Source organism: Petaurus breviceps, unplaced genomic scaffold (assembly GCF_028583685.1).
Source record: "Petaurus breviceps papuanus isolate PSGF00001 unplaced genomic scaffold, PetGlider_PUasm1.0 91133, whole genome shotgun sequence".
In the NCBI taxonomy this organism is placed as follows: domain Eukaryota; kingdom Metazoa; phylum Chordata; class Mammalia; order Diprotodontia; family Petauridae; genus Petaurus; species Petaurus breviceps.
This window is the reverse complement of record NW_027187419.1, coordinates 37,233,814-37,247,752: the sequence shown is the minus strand read 5'-3', so window position 1 is coordinate 37,247,752 and position 13,939 is coordinate 37,233,814. Positions and strand designations below refer to the sequence as shown.

At 46.3% G+C, this 13,939-nt stretch overlaps 1 protein-coding gene across 2 annotated transcripts in view; it reads left to right on the top strand.

Annotated features, from left to right (window-relative positions):
• Nucleotides 1-211: 211 nt before the first annotated feature.
• The window catches only part of ESAM (endothelial cell adhesion molecule), a 17,816-nt gene continuing 4,088 nt past the window's right edge, over nt 212-13,939 (top strand). Inside the window, exons 1-9 of one of the 2 annotated variants that reach the window (XM_069080698.1) lie at nt 212-464; nt 5,835-6,019; nt 6,503-6,698; nt 6,996-7,151; nt 7,873-7,995; nt 8,316-8,442; nt 11,431-11,549; nt 12,312-12,475; nt 13,655-13,862. In XM_069080698.1, the coding sequence (XP_068936799.1) occupies nt 395-464; nt 5,835-6,019; nt 6,503-6,698; nt 6,996-7,151; nt 7,873-7,995; nt 8,316-8,442; nt 11,431-11,549; nt 12,312-12,475; nt 13,655-13,862 (1,348 nt within the window). In that variant the 5' untranslated portion in view covers nt 212-394. Of the gene's footprint in view, nt 465-5,834; nt 6,020-6,502; nt 6,699-6,995; nt 7,152-7,872; nt 7,996-8,315; nt 8,443-8,703; nt 9,818-11,430; nt 11,550-12,311; nt 12,476-13,654; nt 13,863-13,939 lie in introns of those variants that run through there. The other variant, XM_069080700.1, reaches the window with a different exon arrangement.

Here is a 13,939-nt window from a genome sequence, read left to right as displayed (position 1 = left end):
AGGAGTAAATATTTCAGCAACTCAGGACCCTTTCCCCGGGCGACACCTCCTTGGTGTCAAGGATGTCACCACCCACTTGCCCCCTCTATTTGTTTTTACCCTCCAAAGGCCATGGGCTGGCTTCACGTTGATGAAGAATGAAGGAGCGCCACTTCGTGGCTGAACTAGCCACTCGAACCCTCGAACCGTGACCTCTCCGCCCCTTCGGAGGCCCCGCCCCTGAGCACCCTCCCTCCTCACTCCCCGAAGTCCAAGGCACCCGAGTCTGAGCCGCCGCCCATAGTGTCATTTAGTGTCTGTAGCCTTAGCTGGCATTCTGGCTCCCGCTCTAGCGCAAACGCAACACCTGTCTTAGAACTCTGAGACCCTGAATGCTTTGGGGATTGGGAGTGTCATGGTCCCCCTGCCTGGTCCTCCATGGTCCCTCCAGCTTCAGCTTTTTCTCCTGGGGATGACCATCTTCGGTGAGTTCGACCTTGGGGGAGCCCCTGGCTTAGAGGGAAAAGTGTGGTTTCAGTGGGGAGGGGAAGGCTTTGTATGCTTTAGGACGCTGATGTGGGAGATGAAACTTTTGAGTCTATTCTCATAGGAAATAGGGAGAGGGGAGGAAGGTACCTTTAGCCCTTCCGTGGCATGACAATTAGGACTACTGACAGTCCTGGACAGGAGAGTAAAAGAGCCCAGTTGGGGCAGTCGGAGGTGAGGGGGCGGGGGTAGCAGGGGAAGGGAAGGGAAAAGGTAGTAGATCTGGATACCCTGAAGATTTAGTAACCTCATTCCTCCACTCCATCCCACTTCATCTTCAGTTATGAGTCTGATGAGCTGAGCTGATCTGCTTTGAGCTCCCGGATGAGAAACCAACTATAAAGAGCTTAAGGGCTTAACCGCACCCTCACCCACCCCGTCGGAGAAGGCAGGAACTGGGGGGAGAGCACCCCCCCCAAAAAAAAACAACCCGAGAATTATCTGCCTTTTGGGGTCTCATGCTAAAGTACTGTCACCATCCTAGCGACCCCTTCCTTGGGCCTCCTCCTCTTCTCCCCTCACCCCAGGCTGCTTCCTGCCCGGAGAACCAGGGGTTGCACCCTCGGGAGCACGGCAGCGAGGTTATTTGGGACACAGGAAGTGTGTGTGTGTGTGTGTGTGTGTGTGTAGGGGGTGGGGTCCATAGCGGATAGTGGGGTTGTGCTGACTTGCTACAGTGAGGTTCCTCACTCGAATCTCTGAAGTAATAAAGCCGTCGGGTTTGAGGGGAAGAGGTAGCAGTGGAAAACGAGAGATACGCCTTGAGAGTAAATGCTTGAAGATCCCTTACTGCTCGATCTAACTCTCGGGAGGGTGGCGTAACGAGATTCGTTCTCGAAACTACGTCTGAAGGAGGATGGAAAACTTCCAAACCCGTTATTCAATGTAACTTATCTCTTGATGCTTTTTCCCCCTTCGTGCAGATTATTTTTAGAGGGGTGGAGCAGATGGCAATCTCTGTTGTTGGACTGGAGTGTGATCGAGCCAGAGTAAGTTTAGGGTCCAGGTCAGTTTCCCCAAAATTATTATCCCTCATCACACTGGTCTCCTCTAGGGGAGAATCAAGGGATAAAAAACAAAAACACACAAAAAAGCTGTGGTTGAAAGTTCAAATGTTCTCAAATCTTTTGAGGGCAAGAAGTATTGGGATGGAGGAGTTTCCCCTCCATTACATTCTAGTTTGGTCCATTTCCTAGTGTCGAAGCATTTGATTTTCAGGCTCCCCTGGGGTGGTTCAAAGAGCACTTTACTCATACCAGCATAAGACTTCTCCCAGTCTTTGAGTTAGAGTCTTTAGGAAACAGTAGCTGCTACTGATCTGGATCCTCAGGCTTTCTCAATTTCTCTTTGTTTCTCCCCCAATTTTCTTTTGGGCTACCCAGACAGAAAGGAAAAGTTGCCTCAGGCCTAGATTGGGAGGTATGAGGAGAGAGGTTGGCTGGATGGCAGAACTGGGTTTTCCCTACCTCCACAGTCTCACTGTTACCCCTTCCCAATCTTCAACTTTCTATCCCCGAGCTAGATGAGACCTACTTGACCTTGAGGGGGGTTTGCCCATCCCAAACTGGCAAGGGGCTGGTTAATAAGCCTCTTGGCAAATGGTACTCAACTCCTCTGGTCCAGGCTCAGCTCTACTTGTTCATTTTGTTCTCCATGACTCTGTGTTGCTGCCCTTGGGGCGTGAGAAGCCAGCAGGGGGAGGTTCCCAGAGAAGGAGGGAGACTAAAAATAGCCAGGGGATGGTGGAGGCTAGGGCCTGGGCTGCCTGCTCCCCCATCCCTTCTTCCTTCCAGAAAAGAGTTCCTTTGCCCTGGTAGGGTCCTTACTTTGGCCTGATCCCTATGTTCCTTCTACCCGGATAATAACCTTTCTCCACTCCAATTAACATCTGGCAAAAGAAGGACAATTAGAATGGAGGATTCAGAAAAAAACAAACAAACCTGAAAACAGGATTTTTGGGTAATTTTATTTTTCCCTCCAAATAGCTTCTTAGGGGCAGGAGGTGGGATGAAAAGGATGAATAAGTGGTGGGCCATATCTTCTTAGAAACCCTGGGAGAGTGCATATAATCCCATTCTCTCCAGACCCCATCAGTTTTGAAAACTTTGAAGTTGTGAATCCAAGCCCTGGATAAGGATCTTACATCCCGATTGCTGTTGTGATTGGGTTGCTCTCTTGGGACTGGGGGTAGGGAAAGTAGACAGGAGAATGACAGCCCTTCGGCTCCCCTCCCAACACATACACAAAAAAATGGAGGCCAGTGGCTGTTCTGTTGTCTCTGTTCCAGAGTTAAGAGCTTCCTCTGGGAAGAAGGAAAATTAAGGCTCTCCCAAAGTATCGAAGTTTGGATTCTGGCTTTCTCTTTACCCCCAAGCAAAGAATTCCACCCAGTCACAGCTTACTGTCCTTCCACCTTTTCCCAGCTAGGGATAATTCTGAAAATCATGGTCTCTTTCCTTTACCTTTCACCTCCTTATACCAAAGAAAGGATAGCAGGGAGAGATACCAAAGTCAGGAAGGTGGAAGGGACCAGCCCAGTAGCCGGAGAGGAGGCTTAGTTACTTGGCCGGATAATTCTGGGGTGGGGTGTCTCCGGTTTTGTCCCCCCTTCATTGTCTCCCTACTTATCTCTAAGGCCTCTGTTTCCTGTCCAGCCTGTGGAGACATTGTCAGGAAATAGGGGGGTTGGTGTTGGGAACACTGAAAATTCAAAGAAAAGAGGTGGGTGAGGAAGGGGACCTACAAACAAGCAGGTGGGGGGAAGGGTGCATCCTGCACTATCATCACTTCCTCCCGATCTCAAGGGAGTATTCAACGCATTTTAGAGGGTGGTTATAGTTAACCCCAGATCCCCAAACCTGTTGCTTATGGCTATGTTCTAAGCCCTCTTTCTCTTCCAAGTTTTGTTGACTTTGGTTTTCTTGCTCTCCCTCCAACGTGATACTCCTCTAAACCCTGTGCCTTTTCACTGACTGACCCGATGCCTAGAACACTCTTCATCCCCACTTCCTTCCTAGCTTCCTTGGCTTCAAGACTACTAAAACCTCACACATTCCTGCTAGAGGTCTTTCTCTGTCTTGTCGATGCTAGGGCCTTCCTTCTGAGACTATCTGCCATTTACATAGTATCCATCCAGTGTGCTTGTGGTTGTTTGCATTTTGCCTCATCCATTTTGTATTCTGTGTGGGTGATGAATTTAAATGCTTAAATGTTTGTTGATCTACTAAGCCCCAAATAGGCTAGGGATTAAGAAATTTAAATTAGGAAGTAAGGCCAAGTAGTGGCTGTGTGGTTGTAGAAAGAGTACAGGACTAGGGGGTCTGAAGCCCTGACCTTTCTTCCAGGTTTGCCATTCACTACCTCTCTGAACCTATTTCTATACCTGGAAAGAATGTTTGACCTGTAGGCAGGAGAGGAGAGGCCTGAACTGGATGACCGTGGGCAAGTCACCTGACCTCTCTAAACCTCAGTTTCCTTATCTGAAAAATAGGAAGAAAAATAGCACTTATAAAGTTGTTGGGATAAAATGGGATATCATATGTCAAATTCTTTTTAAATCGTAAAGCCCTATATGAATGTCAGCTACAATCATTAAGTCAGAGACATTTGATTTCATCTGTTTGAAAATGATTACTATCTATAGAGACAGATAAATGGCACTGTGGATAGTACTGAACTTGGAGTTAGGAAGACCTGAATTCAAATCCTGTCATAGTCACTTGCTAGTTTTGTGACTTCGGGAAATTTATTTAACCTCTTTCTGCCTCAGTTTCCTCATCTTTGAGTAGGGATAATATTAGCACTACTTCCCAGGGTAGTTGTGAGGATTAAAAGTAATAACTTGTAAAGCACTTTGAAAATCTTGAAGAGATATATAAATGCTAGCTATTATAATTTATAGTCCCAGAATGGCCTGAGCCTCAGAGGTTTTAAGTGACTTCTCTTTACTTTGGGTGTACAAAGAGAGCCTTGGAATCTCAAGACTTGAGTTCAAGCCCAGTACTCTACCCATTCTGTCATAATACCATTTAGCTATAGAATGGGAGAAGGAATTTGGTGAAGTCTACTTCTAAGAAGACTCTTATCTCCAAAGTTCAATGATTCAATATCTAGAACCCAGGCAAAGTGCCAGAGCAGATCGCAAGGAGGACAGGCTATATACTACCTGCAATTTTCAGAGAGCTCGAGCAATTTCTGCTTACTCTTACCTTCCCCCACCATTCAAAACCCTGAGACTTAACCATATATAGGTTGATGTCAACATAACCCAGTTTGGGAAGGCAACTTGGATAAAGTTCTGAACTTGGTATCAAGAACCTGAGTTTTTCTAATTTCTGGGTTCAGACACTGGGCAAGTCAATCTCTGTAAGCTTCAGTTTCCTCATCTGTTAAATGTAACTAATAATTGCAACTGCTATGTTGTAAAAAGGGTCAAACAACATAAAGTACAGCTCTTAGCAAACCCCAATTTCTATATAAAAGTGAGTTGTTTCTTTTGTCTCCTCCAGCTGTTCTATTCCTCAGTTTCCATAACAGATACCCCCAATTAGAAGAACAGAGGATTTCTGAAGCTGTTCCAGGTAGTTCTAGCCCGAGAAGGGTTTGATCTGAATCTTTTTCTTAAGTCTTCACTTTTGAGGGGAGAGAGATCCAGTTTCCATGACTGGGAAGGTGAGGGCTCAGACCCAACAGGTTCCAGGCCCAAGCACTGGCATCATCCTTTCCTTTCCCACTTAAGAGCTTCTGAGAGAGCCGCTGAGTTAATGGGTAACTGGAGTGCCCCCACCTACCTGGCCCTTCCCTAAGCACAGAGCAGGGAGAGAGAGCAGCCACAACCCAAGTGATGGTAACTGGTCAAACTGGCCTCCCTGCACCGCACTCAGGTAACCTGCCTGTTACTTTGGTAGGGGAGCAAGTGAGCTAGATCTTGAGCACTTTAGAAGGGCAGCATGGGAAGAAACTGTGCTGATTTTTTTCTTTTAAGCAGCAAGGACAACTCCCCCATTCCTGCAAATGACTGGGAAGGAAAGAAAGAGGAAACCGAGATCTAATCCTCTCTCTCTCCCTCCCCACCAAAGAGCTTTGAAATACTTCTTCTTAGATCCAGCTGATGCAGGGCCAGTAGAGAGAGGTTCTCAGATCTTAACCTATTCACTTTTGCGACATCCCCTCTCTCTACAGAGATCTATGTACTTGGTGATTCGTTCGGCAGGGAGGGTGGGCAGAAGGAGAAATGATATTTCCCCTCTTACTCTTTCCCCTTGCTCCTGCCCAGCTCCTCAGTGATGTCCCTCTATTCCCTCCCACAGTGTCTGTTTCCCGAGGAGCCCAGCTGGAGTTGCACATGGGGTCTCCCAGGGTGGAAGCAGTGGAAGGGACAGAGGTGGTGCTCCCAGCATGGTACACGCTGAACAGAATGATGTCCTCTCCTAAACCTGAGGCCTCCCCTTACGTGCTATGGTTCCTGGAACAAAGTGGGAAGGAAATGGTGCAGGTGAAGAAGAGGGGTATCCCATGAGAAGGGGCAGGGATTCATTTAGGAGAGATCTTGTCAGGGAGCTGAGACAGTGAGGAGACCACTGGGTTGGGTGGGCACTTACTCCAGGAGGCACACATTATTAGAGCTATAAAGGACTTTAAAGACAGTTTAGTTCAACCCCCTTATTTTACAGTGAAGTTAAAACAGGGATGATTAAGCTGGTAGGATTTGGGGCGGTATTAGTATACTAACTACTTGGTGTAGAGCAGAGTCATAATTGGGACAGGGCAATTAAACACTTAGTCCAGGGCACCAAAATGTACCATTCATACCAGTAGCACATAAACCAATATAAAAATTAACCCCCAACTGAATTTTTTTCATTGTTTCTTGCATTATTTTAACATAATGAATTAAAAGCTTAATTTGAAGGCTGCTGGCCTGTTGGTCGCCTTGAATGCCCAGTAATGGGGCCTTGTGATCTCTCTACCTTTCTAGGTGCTGTCCTATATTGATGGAAAATTATTAAGCAAACCCCGAATATCTCTAGTACACACCATGCCCTCCAGAAACATATCTCTGAAGCTAGTCCAGCTCCAAGAGCAGGACTCTGGGCAATACAAATGCTCTGTGAATGTGCAGGACCAAGGAAATAGTATGTCAGGTGTTGGCAGCTTGGAACTTGATGTTCTAGGTAAGTGAACAGTTCTCCTAACCTTTTGAGTCCATCTCCCTTTACCCCAATGTGCTTGAGAGAGATATCCCCCAATGGAAAGTTCTACATAGATTTCAACTATTATTACTATTGATATGCAATCTCATTTCATCCCACCCTCACTTCTCTCCCTTCCTGTATTACACTTAGAGTTTGGTCTCTCCCAAAAGTGCATAAGAGAACTGTGGACTTAGGGAAGGTGGGACAAAGTACCTAGTCTTTTCCTATCATAAGTAATTGATCTTAGTCTCTCATCTGATTCCTTCATCTCCTCAGTGTCCCCAGCTGCTCCATCATGTCATCTCCATGGTGTTCCAAGAACGGGGGCCAATGTGACCCTGACCTGCCTGACCCCAAGAAGCAAACCAGTTGCCCAGTACAGGTGGGAGCGGCTCCCCCCACGGGTGCAGTTCTTCTTCTCACCTGCTATAGGTGAGAAAATTTGGGAGAACTGGGGAGCTGGGGTGCTGGAAATGTTGAGATAGACTGAGGGCAAGAAAGAGAAATGGGCTAGGTATTGTCAGAATGAGAAAGATTGGAATTGAGCCTTTCTTGATTCTTCCTTTTAAAAATTTCTCATATCATTTTGTTTGACCATACTCTAATGTATATTTTATGTATTTGTGTACAATGTCTTACAGAACATACTAGATTATGAATAACTTCAGGGTCAGGATCTGTCCTCTTTTTGTCCTTTTACCTCCAACACCTAGCACATGAACAATACTTGCTTGTTGTTTGTTGAAGAGGACTTGAAAGGAGGGGTAGGAAGGGAAGAGCTGAGGAGATAAAGGGGATGACAGGGATATTTGGGGAATAAATTGATAAAATTGTAAGGTAAATTGAGAGGAGAGTATAACTCCTTTAGTTCCCCTCCCCTGAACCAACATTGTGGGTATACATGTCCATGGTGATGAAATGACAGATGGGAAGTTAGGAATGAGTCTGGGAAAAGTGAGGCATAACAGGTAGAGTCCTGAAAGTATGAACATTGTAAGGAGAACCTAAAGGGTTTGAGGTGCTATATTCCCTGGTACTCTGGTGGGAAATGAACAGACTTAACAGAACATTATAGAGAGTTAAATCGAAAGGAAATGGACAGTTCTTTGGGAAGAAGTATTTTATGGGCTGACCACTTGAATTATGCCTGCAGATAGCATCCGTGGGTCTCTGTTCCTCACCAACCTTTCAGCCTCCATGTCCGGAGTCTATGTCTGCAAAGCCATCAACAAGGTGGGCAGTGCCCAGTGCAATGTGACCCTAGAGGTAACTTCAGGTCAGTAGGGATGATGTGGTGGCTACAAAGAGGGTGGTCAGTATTAGATGACAGCAAGGAAAGGGGGAAGTATATGGGAGAAGGTCAAAGTACATGATTCTGGGATGAGTAACTGCAGCCTTTACTCTTATCCAAAATACTGAAATACCAATCATTGATTGCACATATCCTAATCAGCCCCTTCTTCCACTCTTCCTGTTAGGGCAGAATATATACTGGGGTGGTGATGATGCTGGTGGTGGTGGAGGATGTTTCAGCAAGGCCAGTTTTATGGAGAGGTGTTGATTGGATGTCCAGCTCTGACTCCTAGATTTTTCTAGGACCAAAGGCAGCAGTGGTAGCTGGAGCTGTGGTAGTCACCCTGGTGGTGCTGGTGGTGCTGTCTGTATTGGTCCTCCTGTACTATCACCGTGAAAAAATACAAGAGGAGCCAGCCAATGACATCAAGTAAGTGTCTCTGGCTCTTGTACAAACCTTCAATCTCTTTGCATTCCCGATTGGAGCCTGGGAATCTAGCCAACTCTGGAAGAAGAGTCAATGTCTGTGATCCCATTTTCACCTTACAGCCAAAGGTGTAAACTCCTTTTCGGAAAGGTTTAAAGAAGTTGGAGTAGAAGGATCAAGTGACGGGGAAAGTAACAGAAGTAAATGCCAGTCCCCAGAGACCTGATCTTTCTGATCTGTCATTATGCCTCCTTTCAAATTCAGGGAGGATGCTGTTGCCCCCCGGACACTGCCCTGGACTAAGAGTTCAGACACCATCTCCAAGAATGGCACCCTTTCTTCTGTGACTTCAGCCCGAGCCCTCAGACATGGATCTACCCGACCTGGTGCACTTACCCCTACACCTAGTCTCTCTAGTCAGGCCCTGCCTTCCCCAGGGCTACCCAGGACAAACAGGACTCACCCTCCCACAGCATCACCTACCCTTGGAGGGGTATCTTCTTCTGCTCTCAGTCGGATGGGTGCTGTGCCAGTCATGGTGCCTGCTCAGAGCCAGGCAGGGTCCCTAGTATAATTGCCTACCCTTATCTTGACTGAGTTATCCACTGGTTTACCCTTTCTACTAGCACCTCAAGGGTAATTGCCTGTGCTGGGCGGGGGGAGGGAGGGATTTAGAATGCTTTAAAGACAACCATACTCCAGACATATAGACTCCTTATTCCCCCCACCCCTAATTTTCATCACCTTTTGGTCTGGTCCTGTGATTTCATTGGTACAAGGAACTTCCACTGTGGAAACTCCCTCCTCTGATGCAAATAGACAACTCATCTAAAACTTATCATTTTAGAGTTGACTAGGGCCACTGAGAGGTTGTGTCCTTCCCAGAGTCACACAGTTGATATGTATCAGAAGCAGGACCTCAATCCCTGTTGTCCAGACTCCTAGGCTTGCCTTCTATTTGTCCTAAGATACCTACCTCTCTAACTCCCTGTTATTGTGGGGAAAGCCTGTTTTTAATAGATCTCATCAATATTCAGAGAACTGGCTCTAGGCAGTGGAAAGCCTTAGGAAGTGAACCTGGGCTCAGCAACGGTTTAGACCTCACATATTACTCCAGAGTCAACCCTTCAGCCTGGTGACTGGAGCTGAAATGCTATCAGGATGGGCTTATGAGGGGGACAATATGGTGGGATTTATCTGTGATCACCCTACCTTCCAAAGATCCTTCAGTTTATATCCTCCCTGTGATCTTACCTCAAACTCAACTGCACTAATAACCTTTCTTGGTTGGATTTTCATGGGGGAAAAGAGGGGTGGTGTAATTTTTAGAAACTACTTTGTACTGACCTTTTTTTAAATAAACGTTAATAAAAGATAACTTTTATTTGGAAAGTGAGAGTCACATGCAATTTTCAAAGCTGCTGCCTATAATTGGAGCTTAAGGAAGGGATTGGTAGAATACTGTTTAATCATTCCCTATGCAGGTCTCATTCTTATAGAATCTATAGACTATCAGAGCTCAAAGGGACCATGGAAATGTAACCCAGCTCTTTATTTTACAGATGAGGAAATAGACCCAGAGAAGGTACATGCCTTTCCAAGGATCATATAGCTGGGTAGAGGAAGAGATCTCTCGTTAGAATAGAACCCAGGATCTTCTATAGTTCAGTCAAATATCTTTCCATGGTAGTGACACTATGGATGCCTCTCTTATCTCTTCCCCATCTTTTCCCTTCCAGCCTTCTTATCATCCCAGGATGGCATGAGCCATCCCAAAAAGAAAAATAATGGCATAAACAAGGCATGGAGGTAATCTGGATCACTTATTAATGTTCTTCAGCAAGAAGCCAAAATGGATATTCCTCCCCCTGGAGGTCATCAGAGAGAGTAGTATTGGGAACACCATTCCAAACTCCTGTTTCAAATGGAGCAGGATGAGGAACCTAGTTTGTTCCCCTCTTCTTTCTTTGTCTATGATGCTCTATATTCCAGTGGTATTCAATGACAATTTAAACATTTGAGGCATGGGGTGAACGAGGTGAAGTTTCAGCCAGGTCCACACAGAAGTGGGAGTAGACAGTGTGGCTCTAGGAGACATTCAGTAACCTGCCCCTATTTTCCTCCCCCTTTTTTCTTCCCTCTATTCCTCCCTTTGTTTATAGGGAATGACCCCATCAACCCTAGAGATTCCATTGGCTTTTTTTCTCAACATCCTGGGTCAAATGACCTCTAGATTTCAGTTTCTCACCGTCATAGGATTATAGATCTCTAGCTGGGAAGGAAGTCTTTAAACGATATCTACTCCAGCCATATCATTTTATAGATGAGGAATCTTAGGCCCAAGACCACACAGATCATAAGCTTCAGAGGCAGGATTTGAATCCAGACTCCCTTACAGCAAAGACAATGCTTTTTTTCCCCGTTTCCATGGAGATATCCAAATTACTCATATATTTTGAAAATGAGTTGAGAGGAGAAAAACTGTCTTTTATGGCAGTAGGGGTCACCAAAGGACTGGGAAGGGCCCAGCGGCTATGCTACTGGCACTATGTTTGTCACATGTCACGTCCACCAAGATAGTATTTCAAGACTGAAAAATGTTCACTTGTGTGATAATTTGCATGTAACAGTGTTATTATTTCTCAGTGTCAAAATGAATAGGAACCTCCTGAATCTTTCCTCTGCTTTTAGGTCCTGTCCTCCTGCAATGAATTCCTCTACTCCTAGCCCCTGTTTTCTTCTTGTTCCCAGCCTCCAATCCTTGACTCCTCATTGTCCTTGACACCTGTTGTTCTGTAGCATGTTGAGATTGGGCTGCTTTTTTTTGAACCCAGCCTGGCCCAGGTTTGATCCCAAGTTTGGACTTCTCAGGGCTTTTCTGCTCTCTTCAATGCCTTTCTTTCCAGGTAAAGCACCATTTCCGGACGGTGCCAGGGCCTCTCTCCTTGTTTGCTTTTTGTGTTAGTCAGTCCTGCTTACCTCTGGTTACAGTCCTCCTGGCATTCTCCTCCCACAAAGGCTACACAGAGGAGGACAGCCCCAGGCAGCCATGGCTCAGCTCCCTGGATCCCCAGTGTTTTGGACAATGCTGACCCTCATCCACTTGATCGGTGAGGAGCTGGGGGCTGTTGGCTGGTAATGTGAGTTGGAGGCCGTGATTAGGAGGGAAGGGAGAGAGCGAATTCTATTAGCTCAACTGCTACAGTTCAGGATCACCCTCATAACACCTCCCTGCCCTCATCTGCCCTCAGAAGTTGAATAGCTAGAGGGTCCCAGAAATAGGGAAAGATGGTGGCTCAACCAACTATTTTAAAAGGGGGAATTTAGTGGAGTAGGATGGGGAGAGGTCTCCTAAAAACTGAGGTTAAATGAGGAATGGGTAAAAATGAGTGGATTGTTGAGGTCCTGAAGGTGGAAGAGACATTTGGGTTGCTAACAAGATTATTAAGGACTGTGGGGTTACTGTGGTCTTTCATACTCTAAGGTAGACTCACAGAAACTAACAAACACACCCTCATATCTGGCCTAGGCTTGATCTCTTTTACCGACAGACCTAGCCTAGCTGATGGAAGCCCCTTCCTTCCTCCCAGAAATCTTTACCTTAGATTTCAAGGAGGTGTATGTTCATGAGGTTGGGGAGGGAGGGGGGGCTGAGAATGACCTGAATGGCCTGTGCTGGAAGGGAGGGGGAGCAGGATGTTCTGAGAGGTTCTATACACCAGTCTAGACACCAGATTTACATTGTTTTTGGAAGAGGGGTGGGGAGTGTGGATGGAGTACAGGGGTTTGTTTGCCCTGGTCTTCCCTTCCTGTTTCCGTCCTCCTTGGCCAGGATCTGAAGTTTCCCCCTGTTCCCCTTGGGGTTCCCCCAGCCCCAGGATGCCCCGTGGAAGTGAAAGTGCCAGTTGAACCCCTGAGCAAACCTGCTGGTGAGGCTGCAGAGCTGACCTGTAGCTATTACACATCTGTGGGAGAAAACTTTGCACTGGAATGGAGTTTCGTCCAGCCTGGTAATCCAATCTCTTCAGCTGAGACTGTGAGTGTGAACTTCAGGGTCTAAAGACTCCTCCAATGGAATGAGGGTAGAGGGAAGAAGGGAGAGGAAGGGAACCATACATTGTAAGGCAGCCTCATTGGGGGAGGGATGTTGGGATGTAACTCCTTGGGCCTACCTAGGTAAAGGGAGAAACTAGCCTCTAGAAATAGGGGTGGGGAACCTGCAGCCTCCAGGCCACATGTGGACCTCTAGGTCCTCAAGAGTGGACCTTTAACTGAATCCAAACTTCACGGCACAAATCCCCTCAATAAGAGGATTTGTTATGTAGAACTTGGGACTCAGTCAAAAGACCAAACTCAAGGACCTAGAAGGTCACATGTGACCTCTAGGCTGAAGGTTCCCTATCCCTGCTTATGTGGTTTTCTCACCCTGATCAGACAATTTCCTGTCTGGATAGGAGTCACAAGGAAGAGACTCCAGGAAACCAAACCCTAAATGCTGCTATTCTACCCCCTCTCCCGCTCCTACCCCCCTCAAAAAAAAGTTTTGAGAATTCCCTTCCTCTCTTGCCAACCTTTCCCTGTGATCTAAGGGTATATTGGTTGCCCTCCCCCCTTGAGAGAAGTAATCCAGGTGAGGAGGGTCCCCCCACTCCACCCACTCTAGCATATCTACAGCCTACAAACCCCTCCCAATATCCAGAGATAATAGAAAGCTAGGAATCTTGCATATAGCAGCTTCTGTGAGGGGACAGCTTGGCTGCAAAGTCTCTCCTGTTAGTTCCTATTACAGCTCCCATGATAGGGGCAGGGCCACTCAACACAAAACTGATAAGTAGAAGCTTATCTCTATAACTATTCACCTTTCTTTTCATAGCCTTTCTCCTGATTAGCTCCATTGCCTCTTACCCACCCTTTCTACCCTAGACATAGGCTCATGCTGCCCCAAGCTCCTCCTGTCTCAGAGAAAAGTGAGTCAACAGAATAATTTAAATCAAGTTGTTAGTGACTTAGAAGTTAGTGACTCGATTTATATGTATATCAGGAGCACATTCATTTTAAGATTTCACCTAGAAAGAGAAATCCTTAAGATATTTAATAGCAAAATTTTAGGGACTTATGGGAGGGAGTCTTGGTCCCTGACTTTTAGAAAGGGGTCACAGAAGTGATAGCCACAAAAAAGCTATATGTAACCTCCCTTTCTCCGCCATTTCCCAAGATCCTATATTTCATCAATAAGAAGCTATATCTGACGGGTCCCCAGGCAAAGAGGGCCACTCTGCTGCAGAATCCCCCCACGGGAGGGGTAGCCACGCTTCAACTGACAGATATTCGATCTTCAGACACTGGAACCTACCTCTGCCAAGTCAACAATCCACCAGACTTCCATAGTAATGGCCTGGGGCTGGTCAATCTCACAGTGCTAGGTAAGGAAAGGCCATGATCTGGCAGGCCTGTACATACATACATACATACATACATACATACATACATACATACATAC